The sequence below is a fragment of the Amblyomma americanum genome, chromosome 1 (genome assembly GCF_052857255.1).
Source record: "Amblyomma americanum isolate KBUSLIRL-KWMA chromosome 1, ASM5285725v1, whole genome shotgun sequence".
Lineage (NCBI taxonomy): Eukaryota > Metazoa > Arthropoda > Arachnida > Ixodida > Ixodidae > Amblyomma > Amblyomma americanum.
In genome coordinates, this window is record NC_135497.1 from 299,851,385 (window position 1) to 299,870,970 (window position 19,586).

A 19,586-nucleotide genomic window follows, 5' to 3' on the forward strand; every position below is an offset into this window, starting at 1 on the left:
ATGAGTCCTTCAATTTTGAGTTCCTCAGGCATTGTATAACTGTGAATAGGGGAGTGCGTAATTCATCCTGCTGATGACAAAGGCTTGCACCAACCGACATAGATCTTTTTCCTTAACTCCTGTTCTGGTCGCTATGCGTCGGATCAGTCTAATGGTTTGGTGAACTGAGGCGTTTAATTTTCGATTATTTCGGTATTTTGGCGGTTCTCTTGGATTATCATTCCAAAGATTCGGATGGAACTCACTTGTCTAATTACTTTTCCTTGCACTTGTATGCTTATGTTGGCTGGCGGGAGGCTGGATTTCTGTCCTCTCGAATGTCTCTTTTAATTAGGAGCTCGATTTGGGATGATAACATTCTAGTCCTAGCGTTTTAACGTAGGCTTCTATGGTATCGACGGCGCTTTGTAGGGTCCCTTCTATCTCCCCATCATTTCCTTCGTTATCCAGAGGGCAATATCGTCGGCATAGAAAGTGTGCCTGAGATTAGGCATGGCCTCGAGCTGTTTCGGTAGTTCTACGAGGGCCAGGTTAAATAAGAACGGCGAGAGTACCGAGTCCTGCGGTGTCCCCCGACAGCCCATGCATATAGGATCCGATATCACCCACCGAGCGATATCTCTGCCGTCCTTTGGTCCAGAAACGATCTTATGTAATTGAAGGTTCTGTATCCTGGATTTAGCCTCGATAGGTTAGTGAGGATGGCCTCGTGTGACACGTTGTCAAAAGCCTTGTTTAAGTCTAATACGAGGATAGCTCTCGTGTTCTAGCTTTTGGGGATTACATCTTCACTAAGTTGAATTATGACATCCTGCGTGTACAGTTGGGCTCTAAAGCCTAGCATGGAGGGGGGTAGGAAGTCGTTATCTTCCGCGCATCCCTGGAGTCTGTTTAGAACCCCGTGTTCCATTAGTTTTCCCTAAACAAGATGTAAAGGGAGATGGGTCTTAGGTTTTCGGCTGTTAGCTTCTTGCCTGGTTTAGGTATAAAGATGATTCTGGCGTGTTCCATTCTTGAGGGATTTCACCCTCCTGCCAGAGTTTGTTTATTAGGTCAGTTAGGGGAATCACTAACGTAAGGTCTAGATTTCTCAACATTTTGTTGGTGACGCCGTCGGGTCCTGCGGCTGATGTCGTTTTTAGTTGGCTCATGACTTGCCGTACTTCAGCAGTGCTGAATTCCTGGTCTAAATTCTGGGTTCGGCTCGCTCTTATACCAGGGAAGGGGGCTGGTGGAACACGTGGTGTTTAGTTATCTATCATTGAGTTCTTTGATCAATTCTTCTGTGTTACCTGCATATTTGTGTGCTATTCGAGCAAGTCTATTGCGTTGAGCCGATTTGGTCTGTGTGGGGTCGAGTAAGTGTCCCCAGCAGAAGCCACCTGTTTTTCTTACCCAGGTGGTGCCCGTTCATGCTGCCGCATACCTGCCCCCACTGCTGCCTTTCCAGCTCGAACGCGTACGCTTCTATCTTCCTTTGCAGCTGTGTTATCCTCTTTCTGAGGGAGCGATTGTGGTTTCGTTTTTTCCACCTCAGATGTAAGCTCAGGTAGGCTTCCCACATGTGTTTCAATTTAGGGTCGGTCGTGTGTTGCGAGGTTATCGCCTCTGTGTCCTCTGTGGTGGCTTTTACATCTTCCTTCAATGCGCGGGTCCACTCTTTCAGGTTGCCGATTTCTTTCGGAGTGGTTTTGTTCCTAATTTTGTGGAAGCGGTCCCAATCTGTGAGTCTCGTTTTTAACAGGGTAGGTTTGTATAGGGCCGTCTCGAAGGTTGTTTCCACTATGTAGTGGTCGTTTCCTAACGTGAGGCCTGTGTTTGTCCATATGGCTGAGTTAATGTTTTTACTAAGGGAAAGATCGAGGGTTGTGTGCATGCTGACGCTATTGCCTATCCGAGTAGGCGCTTTGACGTCTTTAAGGATCGTCATACCCTCGTCTTGTATGGACTGCCATAGCGCCGTTCCTTTTACGTGCGCTACCCGGTATCCCCAGGCCGGGTGTTGCGCGTTGAAATCGCCCACCACTACAAGTTGGGATTTCCCTGCTAGTTTTACGGCCTTACGGATAATGTCGGAGGTTGCTTTAGTTCTGTCCTTGGGTTAACTATAGACGTTAAGAATGTAGACAGTTTCCATTCCCTTTTCTGCGCGGCGGGATTTCCACTAGCGTGTTCTGGACATTTGTGTCCGACTTCGTGTTGTATGGAGGAAAAACGCTAAGGCGCCCGTGCGTTGTGCGATGTCAGTGCACGTTAAAGATCCCCAGGTGGTCGAAATTATTCCGGAGCCCTCCACTACGGCACCTCATTCTTCCTATCTTCTTTCACTTTCTCCTTTATCCCTTTCGTTACGGCGCGGTTCAAGTGTCCAACGATATGTGAGACAGATAGTGTGCCATTTCCCTTCCCGAAAAACAATTATTATTAATATTATTATTATTATTATTATTATTATTATTATTATTATTATTATTATTATTATTATTATTATTATTATTATTATTATTATTATTATTATTATTATTATTATTATTATTATTATTATTATAAAACACGCCGTAAGGAAAGGGATAAAGAAGGGCGTGAAAAAGAAAGCAAGAAATAGGTACCGTAGTGGAAAGCTCCGGAATAATTTCGACCACCTGGATATCTTTAATTTGACGTTTTACAGAAACGTGGCACTGAATCCGACCGCGGCGGCTGTGTTTCGACAGAGGCGAAACGCTAAGGCGCCCGTGTGCTGTGTGATGTCAGTTCGCATTAAGTTCTAAATTTGGTGTGATTTAAGCGATGCTCCCGCTTGCTCAAGGCGGCAGCTAGCTGTTTTGTTTCAGTTTACTTTCTGCAGCACACAGACTTTTCTTTTTCTCGTTTTTTTCTTTTGCCTGTGAGGCGCTCCGTATGTATGCCGTATTCCTGCAGCTATACCGTCTCATCACAGCAATTAACCTCCTCTTCCGTTGCTCCCTTTTCCTGCAAGATTTTGATTTCGACCAAATTCTCAAACTTTAGTCGCTACTACAGCCGTGGCAAGTGTCATACCAATGATAGCAAGAAGGTCCCCCCTCTCTTGTCTCCTTCCTGAGTTTATAGGACAGAGGAGGCAAAAAAAAAGAAAACATGCCTTATTGGGAACAGAAGTGAACAGAAATTAACAAGTAGGAACAGAAATGACCATCCTGTTAAGAATAGTTACATCTATATTACTGCAAAATAGTGAGAAGCTATTGTATATTAAATTTATTATTTACGCGCTGGATTCTGTTTGGTTTTTCGGTTCGCTTCTTAATCGCAGTCAGCTGCACCACTGAATGCAGCTGTCATGGCTGAATATATGCGATCTAGTGCAGCAGATATTCATATATATGACCTTTTTGCACTATTAAATTTTGTTTCTCTGAGTATTTGAGCGCATTAAATGCTGGAACATTATTATGTTCGCCATAGCCTAATAGTTCTGAGTTTTTTCACTTGCTTCCATCGTTGTCATAACTTCCCAAATTTCTTGCGGCTCAAGTTTCATCTATCCATGCATTTTGCTTGCATTGTTGTAGGGTGCGGAAGGAAATATTCACGAGTTGCGCTTTCAGACGACGTCGAACGATCTGTGCAACAGTAACTCTTTCGCCAATTTTCTTAATTTCATTTTTTGCAATTAAACTACCTTGATCCTGATATATGCTCAATTCTAACTACGACCACGTGCAATTTGACTGTTCACAAGGAAGCTTTGGGTAGAATCCTCTGCACTCTGTTCCTTCCTTATTCGCTCTTAGCAGTTTTTTCTCCGGGAAATCTTGCCGCAGGATTTGCGTTCTCTCAGGGTTCGAAAAAAACGAGGCAGAATTTCAAGGGCACTACCGTGAAACCGAAGCCCGCCTTCCTCGCTTGCCTTGCACGCTGCTAGCCCTCATTACTGCGGCTGTGAATCTCTATCCGAGTGCCCTCTGTCTGAGTGCCAAGTGGTACACTGCAGCTCCTCTTTGTTACTCCTCTTCGCGCGTTCCTCTACTCAGCACCTACTCTATAACTCGCCAAACGCCTCCGCTATTTCTTTCCCCGGAAATGCTAGTCTCCCACACGCTGATCACTATCCGCCATTTTCCGCTGAAACAGTGCGGCTCGTTCTCTCGTCTGCACGTCAAGCTTCTCTCCTCTCTTATTTTTTTCCTTGTTCAGGCTCAAAGAATCGCTTTCGTCCAGGCGCGGCTTTCATCGTCTGGGACGCATCCTGGTAAACAGAGTGCGCTTCCAAACCGGGCGGGCAGGGCTTTTTGATTAGGTTTTGCTACAGGAAAGGCTGCTTGCGCTGGAAGGAAGCCTCCCGAGAGTATGGATTTGCTCTCAGCTGCGGCGCGTGCGCCCACGCGCGGTCCTGACCGTGCCCGCGGCCCGGAGGGAAGGAGCTGCCGGCCTACGCTCCAGATCGCGCTCCGGTCCCAGCGGCGCTCCGCCGGCCCGAGTCCGGGTCAGGTCTTTCTGCTGGCGTGAATCCAGTCCTTGAAGCACCTATCGCCTCCGGACTCGCGCGCGCCGTGTGCCTCAGGGGTCCCTCTCTAACTTTAGCACTGGCACACACTGTTTGTGTGTCGCTGCCGTTTGAGGTCGTCTGTACGAACGCCCGCACGAGCCCCGGCCAGCGAAGCCCGGCCCTCTCCGCGACCTAAACAAAAGCAACGATAAATTCCACCTCGGGCCGCACTGCTGTCGCGCGTTCCACGCTTCCTAAGCTGCTGTTCGGGCGGTTGGTCGCTTGGGAGGAATCTGTTGATCCTGCCAGAAGACGAAGGAACCAGCGTCTTTCACGGTGCCTCCCTCGCAACAGAACCATCCAGCACCCATTTTTTCACGCGCTATGTGTGTTTAGCTTTAAAACCGTGGATGGCTCCCTGAGAGGTGGCAAACACGTGTCCATACACTCAAGAGACGTAAAGTTATCGTTTTTGCCAGCACTTATGGCGAAGCTGTCACGCTTCGTAGCAAAAAAGGAGGTGCTTTGTCTTGCTTGGTTACTGCGCCCTTGGCTTTGCTCAGTCAATGGCGTTATCGTCGAGAAGGGGTGTGGCAGGGTTGGTCAGAAGCTCCTGCGCAACAACCGATTCCCGACTGTTCTTGTCGGTTGCGAACTTCGCCACAATTCGCTCCATGCTCAGGTTGCAGACGGACATTTACCAACAAAGAAAATGTCTGCAATTGTTTTTTCTTGGTTCTTCAGTAAGGCTAAATAAATCGTCCTTTCTTTCCAAGAAAAGAAAATAAAATTTTTCGAACGCTTTTTGTGTTCATTGTCACTGTTTCCATATGAAAGGGTAGCAGCGGGAAAATATTGAGATTTTATTCTGTTTGCGTCGCACACTTACTCGTGCTGTAGTTCGCGTAAAGTATGCTTAAAGTTTTTTTTTGCTTGGGGTGGCGAAGGGGCTCTTTACAGGAAATCATGCAGCGGGACCCGCATGAGTGGAATTAATCTTAAAAGAAGAGAGGAGCTAGCAGGTCTTTCAGCACGGAGCTCTCTTTTGTCAATATCTTTAAATGCAGTCTTATATAAGCAGGAACATTTAACTGTGTGACCAATGAAAAAAAAATTACCAAATATTTCAATAAACTTTTAAAGCGAAAACAGAATGAACTGAGGTTGGCTTGTATCAATAGGTTACCGCATTCTAACTACACGGACGCTATGCTTTCGCTGAAGATAGGGACTTCACAAGTAAGAGAATGCCAAAAAATGAAATACAGGTGTCGCCACCACCGACCGACTTCGCAACTAAAAAGCGATGCGTCGACGCAGTTTCTCGCGGGTCTCGGAGGCTAGGCTATACCGCTATTCACTTCAAAATGGTGATCACGGAGTTCTCGGTGCAGACATCACGAGATTGAATCGAGTGGTGGGAAGATTTTAAAATGCACTTTTCTCGGCAATAAATGCGCTTTTTTGCTGCCAGAAAAACATCAACGTCCCCAGAAAGAGCCATAAAATTGAATTTTACCATGAATAAAAATTGGAGCGAATTGTCGTCAGTGTCCCTTTAAGTACTTCAGACATGAGAAGGTTTTATGAGGACATCGAGTTTGGCTATGAAATTCACTGCTTAAAAAGAAAAGAAGTTTTGAGCCGAACGGGTTTACCATTTTTAGTGGACTAGCACTTATATAGTGAATTCCCCTCACTTAGTTATTGTGTGTTCGTCTGTCTGCAGCCAGTTTTGTGATCAGCTCATCCAATCGGGATAGGCGGCCCGACAAGAGCAACCTGGGTCGCAACCGAACCCAGACAACCCAAGTCCGACCGATGGCAGCACCTGCCATAGATGGAAAGCGGCGCGTTGCTTGGCCGCTGTATCACTGTGCCAGGAGTGGTAGGAAGACTCCCAGGGATCTACGAATGTAGAGAGTGGGCTATTCCGCATATATGGACATTAGCCCATTATCGCTATCTGAACAACGGCCATCCGCGAACACTGGATCTGAACACCGGAACCGATGTAAAAGCCAAACTTCTAGCGCACCTATTTCGTATTTGGCCCAGCTACGCAAAGCGACCGTCATTTTATTTTTTTTTCTGCACGCTAAATAACCGCGCGAGTCTCAAACGTTTTGCCTCATGAGCATCTTGTTCGAGCATGTTTCCCCTGCTTCTGGTCATTCCATCAGTCATTCTGGCCATTGTACCTTGATACTCTTGTTGGTGAGCACAAATGAGAAGAGATTGTCCTTCCATCCTGCTTCAAGACAAGCGCTGCGCAGGTTGAACATGAATCGAGTGCGACGTCACGTTACGAAGAAACGCTCCACTGATCGTTCATCCTCGAGTCGGTTTCTTTCCACAGTCGCGTGCGCTCAGCCCAGGATTAAGTGCTTGCATGTGCTTGTGTGTGCTTGCGACAGGATTAAGTGCTTTCGTGTGTTCGCAAGCGAACACGAGGTCGTCATGGAGACAGCGAGAGTAACTTTCCTAGGGCACGCAAGGCGCGCGAGCTCCGAGCTTCCAGAGCGGGATAAGCTGCAGTCACGTGGGCTTTGCGGAGAAGCTATACCTTTACAAAAGCAGCAGAAAGTCACACTACCATGAGCTACAGTGCTGCTACCACAGTTAAAGGTGCAGATTACACCCTCACGAGACACCTGCACACCGATAGCCTTTGCTATCTTTCGAACTCAAGAGATGTGCACCAGCTGTAATGAAACGGCTGTCTTTCGCGTGAATCTATTAGCAACCTTGTTTCGTTATTCCTGATAATCTTAGCTTGTCACGCATTTTTTTCTTGTTTTGGCACATTTGAAGCTCAAATCATCATTGCGCGACAGAAAAGAAGAGGAAACCCCCATTCAGCCCTTGTCTTTATTTATGTAGTTTATTTTTGTCCATTTCAGTTCTTTCCACCGCAAGCCAAGAGCCACCCGCGTTAATTTTACGCCGGGACTAGGTTTTTTTTTCTCTTTTGAAGAGCCGGCGTTTGGAGAGCGGTGCGGGCATAGCAACAGCTGGGATGCTGCATTCAACGCCAGCGCGCGTCCATCAACCAACTTGCAATGACCCGGCAAAGCTCAAACTGAAATAAAATAAGTGGAAGTACTATTCTTACACTCGGCACATTTCGTATACGGGTTCAAGCAGGTCGGCTGGATAAATCGGAAAGAAAGGACGCGATGCCGACGAGCGGCAAAGTTTCCGTGAAAAACAGCTGGGCTGCATTTCGCGTCTCTGCTGGTCTTGGCAGCCTCGGCGACGGCCACAACTCTTGGCTCAGTGTTTACGATACTCCTTCCTTTCTTCTCGCCCTCGGAGATAAGTCAGTGAACTCAGTAAAGAAGAGAGAGAGATAAAGGAACGAAAAGAAATACTAAGTTTAACGCTGAGGTAATTTTGGGATCTTGCGCGAGCTATTCACCCTTGCCTTCAAGGAACATTAGTTTACTTCCGCTCAAGTTTTAAATTATTTAAGCATGGCCCTTATGAGTTCAGACATCCGGTGAGAGGGTTTGTGTAGTAGAGAGGATGCGCTGGATGTTGCGTGTCTGCTGCATCCTGTGAGAGTTCACCTCTACGAGGCACATTTACTTCATTCGGCCTCGTAAGAGTGCAATCGTCAGCCGCTTGTATATATAAACGCGGGATCATAATGCGTTATACTGCGCGTCGAGAGTGAATACTTTTTCAGTAATGGTGCCCTTGACGTCACTGTCAGCGGCAAGCACGCTCAGACTTAAAGTGAATCTTACCGCGAGCAAATTTCGGCAACTGAAAATGCGCGTGCGAGCGGGACCCTGTTTCTCCGGGCCAGGTAAAAAAGTCTTTTGGTCGAGTATCGATGCAGTCGTTTTCTGAGTGCTGGTAAAGAATGGCACTCTAACCAGCACTCAAAAACCGGTGACAGCAAAATAATTCAGAGTTCCATTCCCATCTTGAATACCTTACTTTTTTTCAGACACACATGCATTAACGGTGAAGGAGTCTCTTCGTTTTTTTTTTCATGTGCTACGGTGGAGCACAAACAAGCGGAGCGCTCGGGTATACCCATCGGAACGTCCTCATCAAAGCCTCTGCTGGCGCCCTATCGCTTCGCTTGCATGTGTCCGGCTGCAAGGCGTACCTGGTTGGTGATCTTGGCCTGCTCCTTGAGCGCGTCGATCTTGTTTTCGACCAGCGGCTCGGGCACTAGGAATCCCTGGCGCAGCTCATACTGGTACTGGCCGTCCTGGTAAGGGCCCGGCGCCGGCACCGACACGTTCTGCGTCGTGATGGTGATGCCGGGGCTCTGCGGCGAGACATAGGCCGGCGGGCCCGCCGGACGGTACGTGGCCCCCGCCAGAGGGTGGCCGCCGGCGGCCATGCCGGGCGCCTTGGGCGTCGTCGGAGTCGATGCCGGCGAGTGAGGACCGGGGCTCCTGCGCAAGCGGCACGGCAAATGAGGTTGCATCGGTTTCAGAAAGAATCTTGTGTCGCACCGTGCTTGAGAGGTTCACGCTGCGCTAAAGAATAATATGAGTGTCGTGAATGGAATACTTTCCACGTGATGTCGTAAAGTCACTGCAAGAGGTGTTTATAAATGTATCGAATGTAATTTATTCACTTGTCTTGTCACTTGTCTACGACTTGCAATCACTGCACAAGACCACACCGCAGCCATGCCTTCTTGTGCGTGCACCACGTGTTATCAAACAGAGAGACGTCCACTGGTTTTGTATTCATAGCGGGGCATCGGTGGTTGTCAGTTTGTCGTTAAGTCACAAGTACCTCAAATTTCGGCGTCCAAAAACACCCTACTCCCGCCACCTTCTCCTGTTAAATTATATACCTGCTCGCTCCGTTTGTTTATTGTGTTTCCTCGTTTTTTTAACATATCCTTAATACTCCCATTATTTAGCTCTCTTTTATTCACATTAACCTCTTGAATCCTTTTGGATCCTAAAGATTACCCGACGTCGTGGTTCTTTCGTGTATCAGAAGTTACCTGTGGCTGCACGACGTTCCAGTGAAAAAAAAAAAACAGTGCACTAAGTCACAGCGTACGGAAGGAACGTTGCCTGCGCGCTGCATTTTTGTTTCCCCTGTTTCGAGGCAACATCAATATTAATCAACTCCCTCAGTTTACTATACTGTTACAGGCTGCGATGTGTTTTATAGTTTGCACGTTTTTCATACAATAACAGCAAATATTTGATAGTCCATGAACTTGCACCATTTTCTCCCTGACCACGCAGCCCCAGCCGTAGCCTATACTGCCTCGTCGCGCGCCATTTGTGTGACGAGGCGATAAGCGTCTACAACACTCACGCCACCATACCTTACTACAGTGAACTTCGCCTGTCCCTTCCTGCGCGCTGACATATCACTCGATCTTGGCAAAATGAAGAATGCGTCACTGACCACGGTCGAAAAAAGAAAGAGAAACGTTTCTAAACTCGTACGGGTTTCTTGTTCACAAAGAGCTGGACAGAAGCGGGGGGCGTATTCATGTGCGAAGAATGCAATTTCATGATCTGGAGTAGATTCTTGGCTTCGGGTTTCCGTTCGTGTTTTTAAAGTTTACTGCCTGCTCTGAGGGATGAATAGGGCTCGTGAACAAAAAAAACCGTACGATTTCCGAAACATTTTTTTACGCGACAGCCTAAGGGCCCCGTCCTGCAGAAAAGCTGCCGCCAGCGTTGTCATTGTCGTTGTGACCGAAAAATCTGGATTGGCCGAAAAGGTGACTGTTACAAGATGCTCCGATAGATGGCGCCAGCCACACAAACGACGCATCGGAACTTCAGTGATCGGAGCAACCGCGAGCAACGCGCTAAGCGCACGGGCCGTTGACCGCCGTCTTCCTCCTCACCCTCAGATAAACACGAAGCAGAGGACGAGTCACGTTAGTAGCGTCGCCTCTCACGCTGCTACGAAGCAAACCCATCACTGTTGTATCTCTCTCACCCTTGGCAGACACGCTACCCCTAGGCCACGCAGGCACGTTCGTACGGCTTGGTTAAAGCGGGGCTTTGTATGCATGTCGTGTGGTATTTCACATTATGTATGTAATGGTGAAATCGGAAACAGTCTCCGTGTCTGCGTGGTCAAAAGGAGCCGCGGTCGCGTCATACCCTTAAAGGCGGAGCTTAAGTGTCGCTCCAACTTTGTTTTTCGACTTTGTGCATGTGCAGTGATTGATCCATTTCGTCGGACCACAATGCCTGACCAGACAGATTTCCATCCAACTCTGAACTACATCACTCGGGCTTTTTGTAGTTCTGTCCACTGGCGCACTGCTCCTGCAGATGTTTCCCGTTCCAAAAACGCATCAGCGCTGGCTGCTTCCTTTGAACCCCGCGAGAGGCACACGAAAATATTTCCTGTGAAAAAATCTGTTATTTTAGAAAAGCACTGCATTCTTGACGCTGGGGATGTTTCTTTCTGGAGAAGGAAAGTTGTTACTTATACCCAACAATTCTGGGCAAAAGCATTTTTGAGCCGCGAACCTTATATGAAAGCTATTTTTTTCCGTACAATGTAAGATTTCACTATAACCATCAACATATCCGCAGATCACCCGACGTCAGTCTTGTATTTTTTTTTCCTATTAAAGTTTTGCTGTTGTCAAAAGCGTTCTCCATTGGATTTCTATGGCCGTATTAACTGTTCGATGCGTTCAATGGAAACACTTTAAAAGAAAGATCTTGCAACATATCAGAAGTACGCACCATTACCTTCAACATTTCCATAAGAGTGTCTTACAGTTTTTCGATTTTCAAAATTTTTGTCCGAGAATGTTGGACATGTTCCTCTTATCCATTCCGCTCAGGTGCTCTTTACGTTTTGAAACAAAGCCATAGGAGAGATTTATCATACCGTAGACGTTCTAGCGGAGACGTATGCCGTGTTCACGTACGCCTGTTGCGCATGCGTAGTCGTCCTACCCAGCCACGCCCTTGCCGCTGCGCATGCGCCGCTCCCGCACGTAAAACCGTTTTACGTCTCCGCTAGTACGTCTCCGGTATGCTAAACCTCTTTAATGACAGCGACGAGAAATTGCGGTGCACCCTCGCTACGCTACCATTTAAGGAGACAGCCCCTACCAAGCCAGATAAAGTTTTCCCCGAGAACGCCTGTGTCGAATACCGTTTCCCTGTATTGTAGTTCATAGAGCCGTATGGCGCAAACGTAAAGGTGACAGCGCACAAGAGCGCGATTCTCATGGTGAATTCCAATCGCAGGCCTGGAGCGGTCTGCACGCTTTGTGACAGAGCGCCTGAATCCGGCGGAGAGCGCGCGATCTGAAATTGCGATTGGAGTACACTTGCTCTGGCCAGAGCATGTAGGTGGCGTTCGCGAACTGCTGGAGGAAGTACCCGTCATTCCTTGCACTTGCCGGCACTTTTCGCACGATTCACTTTTGAGTCCATAGCGGCGGGCGATACTGATCGTCTGCTACGGAGCGCGGAGAAGAGCCGGCGCGGCAGACGCGACAAGCCGCCGGATAAAAGAACGTCACGCAAACTTCCGGTCGACTCCGCTGATTTCGGCGGAGCAGTCCCGACGGCTCCACGGAGCAATCACGGCTCGGCAACAGGTCCGTGTCTGCGATTGGAAGACGCGATCCGTGGTTCAGATCTGCGTTTGGAATACAGTTGCTCCGAAAAGAGCAGAAAGCGTTGCTCCCGAAGTGCTCCAACTCTGCGATTGGAAGTCACCATAGGTCCGTTTTCACGCTTCAGCAAGGTGCTTACTTGAGCCAGTGGGAGCGTTTGTAATGCGAGGAGAACAAAATGCCCCGGGGTGGAGCAACAGCAGTTTACAAAAAAAGCGCTGACGTCATCTCGTTCCCGTCTTCTGCTGCCTTCTTGTCTTGACGCTTTCTTACGCTGTTTCCTCACCTATCCGTTTCTCGACAAAATACACCGACCATCGTTTTCCGAAGGGTCGCCTTAGCCGAAGTTTTAACAGAAACTTAACGTCTTTCTCCGGCGCAGATGCGCTAATTGCAAAGTATGACGTCACCTATGCTTTTGCGCAGTAGGTTCTCTGAAAAAAAAAATGTGCCACGTGTATGAATGGAGAACACGAATCAAGCGGTGAAACCTATACACAGCGACGGATGTGACGGACGACCGTCCAGCTGCCGAAAAACTGTGTTCAGAGCCAAAACTTCAAAACTGGCACACAGACCAGCGAAATCAGGTCGAGGCCGCCAGCAGTAGCGACCTTGTTAAAAGGGAATTATTGGGTTCTGTAAGCGCAGCGTGGAATGCTTCTTTATCGGGCAACTGATGCTCACGCAGCCCTGAATTTACTGGTGCTGTTTTGCACGTAGGTCGACATAACTGATGCATGCATAAGAAACCTGATATGGGTGGCATTCTTTTTCCTGGCACCGCTAGTTTTGCCATTTGGGACAGAGGGAGATAACCGGATGAATCAAGTCAAGAAGTGAATGAAGTTTTATGTGCGGCAAAGGTCGATAACTTTTAATGATCTATTTATCACCATTTCCTCGCTGTAAAAATGATTCCAGCCCTCTATTTTCTTCCACGATCAATTCAAGTCAATCGGTGCTTGGTGCTTTTTTTCTGTTAAACTGAACATCCGATAAGCCGCACAGCTTATTCTGTAATTTTCGATTTGTTGCTTTGTAGAGTTAATCCGTTAATTGTGCACCCAGTGCTATGCAATCTACATTGAGTCAGGACAGCTCGCCATCATTACTTTTACTTCTGGAATTCTCGAGCTTGTACTTGCTATCAAGCGTGCAGCCATCACGCCTTATATTAAAAATTTGTGGAATATATTTTTAGAAAGAAATGTTTTAACTGAAGCCACTGCTCCTATTTCGACCCAAAGTGTACACCGAGGAATAGTGAAGACTTAATTACGAGAAGAAAATTCTTTGCCTGCAGGCCGCTTTTGTCAGTAGGTTAGTTATAAAAGCCAGTGCGCGCCAAGGCTAGAAGAATATAAAAATTCTATTCCAGCTAAAGCCTGTTTTTTGAAGCTTGGAAAAAAATCTACCATGGCTCAAATAAATTCACACAGACAAAACAAAAGAGACAAGGAGACAACGGACAGGCTCCTGTCCGTTGTCTCCTTGTCTCTCTTGTTTTGTATGTGTGAATTTATTTGCACCAAGGCGGATTTTTTTTCCCAAGTTTGAAAAAATGCTAAACCAACTAGCCCAGCAACATGCCTTACTGAGCTAAAACCTATGGTTATCCCTTTTGACTCGCCATTATACGGACCAGGTAATGGTTATTCCAGAGCGCATTCATGGAGTTAGTTTTTTTACAGGGAAAGCTGTAATAGCTTTGTGCATGCCATTTAGTAGAGCCAATTCAGGGGGTATCGGCGCCGTATCGGCGACGTATCGGCGCCGCTGTGGCTTAGCGGTTATGGTGCTCGGCTGCTGACCCGAAACACCCAGGTTCGATCCCTTCCGTAGCGGTCGCATTTCGATGGAGGCGAAATGCTATAGAGGCCCATGTGCTGTGCACGTTAAGAATGCCAAGTGGTCGAAATTATCAAGAGTCCTCCACTGCGACACCTCATCGACCCAACAAACACCAAATCATCAACACAACACCACGTGACACGCCTCACGCACCAACATATTGACGATCCCGAGGCCCTCATAAACACACTTCAGAACACATACACCTCTCCGGGTGCCTCCACACCTCTACCCACTTACACAGGACCAGCCAATCCAACACTCGACACAGACATCACTGAGACGGAAGTCAGAGCGGCCCTCCTGACTCTCCGAACCAACTCCGCACCTGGTGCAGACCAAATCACAAACTCCATGCTTCGTAATCTGGACGACCAATCGATCACCCAAATTACGCAATACTTCAACCAGTGCTGGAGGGAGGGTATCCTCCCGCAGCAGTGGCGCCACGCGAAGGTAATATTCATACCCAAACCCAACAAAACACTTACACTTAAAAACCTTCGCCCGATTTCGCTAACCTCATGCTTCGGAAAGCTCTTCGAGCATGCTGTGTTAGCAAGACTCACAACGCAAATGGCGGACAACAATCTATGCCAACATAGCATGGTGGGATTCCGCCCCCATTTATCCGCACAGGACGCCATGCTGCAACTCACACATGACATTTTCGACCCGCTTCTGCCTGGTCACACAAAGGCAGTCTTAGCTTTGGATCTCTCCAAAGCTTTTGATCGCATCGAACATCAGGCGATCATGACTGCCCTATCTCCATTGAATGTGGGTGCGCGCACGTACGCCTACATTCAAGCATTCCTCACTGACCGCACGGCTGAGATACATTTTGGACCTCTCTCTTCCCCCTCCTACACTCTTCAGAGTATCGGAACCCCTCAAGGGTCCGTCCTCTCCCCCTTCCTCTTTAACATCACCCTCATCCCCCTCGCCCGAAAATTGGCAACTATCCCCCACCTTAAGCACACTCTTTATGCCGACGACATCACACTATGGGCCACCCACGGCAGTGACGGCGACATAGAGAACACCTTACAGGAAGCAGCCACCCTCACCAAAAATTATGCACAGAACATTGGACTGTCTTATTCCCCAGAGAAGTCCGAACTGCTCCTCATCCGGCTCATCCGGCCAAAGAACCAACGCTCCCCCCGCTCCCCCATTGCCATCGAACTGAATGGGGACCCGGTACCGGAGGTTGACACCCTCCGCGTATTGGGCCTGCATATCCAGAACCATGGCAAAAACACCACCACCCTCAAGAAACTCAAGCAGGTTGCAGGCGCGATATCGCATCTCATCCGCAGAGTTTCGGGCCATCATACAGGCATGAAGGAGCGCGACCTCTGTCGCCTCATTCATGCCTTTGTCCTCAGCCGTGTGCTCTACACTACCGCATACCTAGAACTATCCAAACACGACATAAATACATTGGATGCCTTGATCCGCAAGGCATTCAAAGTCGCACTTCATCTTCCCCTCAACACCCCCACAGACAGATTACTAGGCCTGGGCTTCCACAACACGATCGGGGAACTCGTGGAGACCCATCGACAGGCCCAATACATAAGGCTTACACAAACCTCCACAGGCCGGTATATCCTGGACTCCCTCGGAATCAGAATACCGGCCAACGACCCAACCCTCCTCCCCATTCCTCGATCCCTTCACCGAGAGCTGGTCATCAAGCCACTGCCAAAAAATATGCACCCCTCCCACCATGAGCAGCGCCACAGAGCCCGTGCGAGGGCACTCCACCGAGTGTACGGCTCCGAGCCGGACGCCGTATGGGTGGGCGCCGCCTACACGGGTGACGAAGAAACCGCAGCCGTGGTGGACTGCTCTTCATCCGCCCTCCTCACACTACCTCTCCCCCCTGACACCACCCCAGAGGCTGCAGAGGAAGCCGCCATCCCAATTGCCATCACCCGCACGGAAGCCCAGTACATTTTAACAAACTCTAAAACTGCAATTCTAAATTTTGCGCGAGGCTGAGTCCACGTCCCTGCTTTTGGCATACTGGGCTCGCCCGATGCACCCCCACCCCGCCATGTAGAGCTTATATGGGTGCCTGCGCACTCCGGGAATCCGGGAAACGAGGCCGCCAACCTTTTAGCCCGAGGTTCTTTAAACCGGGTTCAGGTGGCCTCGGATCGGGGATTAGCGAGGGAGCGAATGCACTCGTTCAGCGAGATGACGCAGGCCTACAGAGCCTCGCGCCAGCTCTACCCCCCGCCCCACCCCTCCCTAGATAACAAACACGCAACATGCTGGCGCAAACTACAGACACACACACTCCCCTCACCCCCGACCCTAGCCCACTATCAGCCCGCCTTCCCCACTCCTGCCTGCACCTTGTGCCCAGAAACATTCGCCTCTTCCCTCCACATCCTCTCCCTCTGCCCGGCGGACCCTCCCCCGCGCGGCCTAGAGGACCTCAAGACCTGGGAGGACTGAGAGACCCTGCTGCGCTCGGAGGACCCGGCCGTGCAGATAATCGCCACCGGCCGGGCTGCCAGTGCTATGGATCTTAGGGACATAAACACTTGAGTGCAGTGGGGTCGTGCGGAGACCTAGGGGCGTGCCCCGACTTCCTCTCCAACAATAAAGTTTTTTTCTCTCTCTCTCTCCACTGCGGCGTCCCTCATAGCCTTAGTCGCTTTGGGATGTTAAACCCTATAAACCAAACCAAACAAAACCAAACCACTGCCACGTACCTCAACGCGCGATTGAGGTCTCCACTGATCCAGGGAGCCAGTTATGGGCCTTTCCTTTCCCCAAAACAAATGGAGTCTAAACCCTCTGTTGGTTTGGAAAAAAGGAAATGCGCATAACTGCCTCAATTTGTATGTGCACTCCATCGCCATCTCACAGCGCGATTGGTGTGTCCAGTAAGCCAGTTATACGCCTTTCGTTCCTTCAAAACGAACGGAGGGTTTATGCAGCGAATAAGACAACACTGGGAACTAGACTATTTGCTCGGTGCAAGCGGTCCCTAGAGTCCGTGAAGTGTTCTGGCAACGCGATCGAACCGAAGACCGCAAGCGGAAGAACGCCAAGTATGTACGAGAGCGTATAGACGCCAAAACGGGCTTGTAGAACGCCCACCCAGGCAGTCGCCTGTGAACCGTCAAGTTTGGCCTTCCACTCCTCACCTATCGGCAGCTAATGCCAAGCTCTAGCTGATTAATGCGCTAGGCCAGTAAGCTTAGATCTAAAAAAAATGTTTATTCTGGTGATGTTTTCCTCTGTATTTGGCACAAGTACGAAGTGCGAGATCAAGGCCAATTTACTGCTTCTGCGACTATTGTCTAATACAGACAACTTATCGCATGGACTGCGTAGACAACATATTGTGTCATCATACGTGTAAGAGAAGCGAGTAAGTCGCATTTTGAGAAATAAGAAGCCGTGTCGCCTGTGAATGTTTTGTGTTTTATTACTCAAAAAAGCATCTCCCTTGGATTGAGAAGGCACTAAATAACAGCGTTGTAATGAGGGATAAGAGAGTAGGTTTTACTTGGTGAAATCAGAGGCGGATATATGGGTCACCCTTGGAAGAGCGGTTGGGGGGCGGTGGAGGGTGGTCCCATTTAAACCATATATTTCTTGAACACTTTTCGCCGCAAAACACACACACACACACACACACACACACACACACACACACACACACACACACACACACACACACACACACACACACACACACACACACACACACACACACACACACACACACGCGCGCGCGCGCGCGCGCACTTTTCTCCCTCCTTCTCTTTTTAAATCGTAGCCTGGGCGAAATTCGCCGAAGTTTATAGTGCCACAGCACACTCGAACGATTTGGCATTAAGCGCACATTGTTGCATGATTACCAGAAAAAAAACTACTGAAATAACAGGTGCCTATTCAAAGCGTCTTTCTAGGCTGTCAAAGCTGCACTTTTACCTTATTTTTGTTTCAACTGCGAATTGTGATTCTTTTAATATATTTGATGTAATTCGACTTGGGTTGCTATGATATCACTATTTTTGGCTTTTTCAATCTGATTCATCGCATGTTTTCATTTCTACCATTTTTGGTCTTGCACTGTGATAGCACGTGACTCCATATATGCCATAGTATGCTCAAAGACGTGAGTGCAGTTGTTGATGTCAAATGTTTTGACATCATGCTATGCTGATGACGCAATGACGCTGTTATGGATGACGCTAGCTGTCGTGGCATGCGCGAATGGAATGTGACAGCAGGAGGTGCCACTGCCAGTAACTTTCTGGCAGGATTCATTCGCATATTGCGGGTAATACTGCAGAGCTTTCGTGGAGTTCAAAGTTAGGCGAGAAAGACGCACGGCCAGGCCTGCCGTCCGACCGTTCCCGGGCGGAAACATCTGGCCTGACCGGAACAATATGACATGAAAAGCACCAGGCTACCGACACAGATGGCAGCGCCCGTCTGACACAGCAGACCTGAAGTGCGTACACAACCGGTGCTTCCGCAGGGCTTTTTTCGATGTGCGCTTGAAGCGGTGTAAAACAGATTCGCACATTTACTTTCACTGTGAATGCAACTTGAGCTGGATTCGTAGTTAAATTTACAGCGTCTTTCTAATCTTAGCTTCGCGGCTACCGAGACAAACCTAAGGTTACGGCGTGCAAAGCGCACCATTACGTAAACATTAGTGGGCAGCGCCTATAGAAACCTCAGTCCACCGCACGGCTACATCTACTTGAGCTCAGGTTCCTACTGAGCAGTATTATGATTTCGGTATTAAGATTTCCAGACAAGGTGTATTGGATGTGTTTCTAAACGTCAATGTTCAGAAATCTGCAGGGACGGATGAGCTACCAAATGCATTCTTACGAAGGTATGCGCAACAGAAATCTGTATTCGTATCTCTTTTTTTTTTCGAAGTATCATTACAATCAGGAAAATACCACCAAATTGGCCTAGGGCAAGAGTTGTCCCAATTCACGCAAAAGGTGTTCACTTTACAGCGTCCAGTTAGCATCATCTTTCTATTACAGGCATTTGCAGTAAATTCTTAGAACATATCGTCGCATTCTTTGTTCCTGAGTCTTTGAAAAATAATAGTGTCATTAATAAACAATCTTAAGATTTCGACTTCTGCTGGCATTGATGATATTAATACAAAAATTCTCAAAAGCACAGTGATCCATTCAAGCAATATTCTCTTCCATATATTTCGTCAGTCGCTATCAACTGGTGAAATTCCAAGGGATTGGAAAATTGGTAAAATTATCCCCATCTTCAAATCAGGTGATAAAACGAACGCGCAAAATTATCGCCCCATATCATTGACATCTGTCCCATGTAAGATCCTCGAACACATCATCGTATCAGCAGTGGCGCAGCATCTAGATAGTAATAATTTCTTTTTTTCTAACCAGCACGGGTTCAGGAAAGGCTTCTCTTGTGAGACTCAACTACTGGAATTTACTAACGAGCTACTACACAACATGAACGAGAACTTCCAAACAGACTGCATATTCTTAGATTTCTCAAAAGCATTCGACCGCGTTGCGCACTCACGCTTAATAGGTAAAATTACTTCCCTCAACCTAGACTCACTAACAACCTCATGGCTAAGGAATTTCTTGTCTTTTCGTAAACAGTTCACGGTTGTTA

The 19,586-nt window shown here is 48.2% G+C and overlaps 1 protein-coding gene across 5 annotated transcripts in view; it reads right to left on the reverse strand.

Moving 5' to 3' along the window:
• LOC144115286 (uncharacterized) overlaps window positions 1-19,586 on the reverse strand; it is an 85,820-nt gene that overhangs the window by 21,978 nt on the left and 44,256 nt on the right. For all 5 annotated transcript variants that reach the window (XM_077649606.1, XM_077649607.1, XM_077649604.1 and 2 more), the window contains exon 3: window positions 8,595-8,889. In XM_077649606.1, coding sequence (XP_077505732.1) covers window positions 8,595-8,889 — 295 coding nt within the window. The remainder of the gene's footprint in view (window positions 1-8,594; window positions 8,890-19,586) is intronic.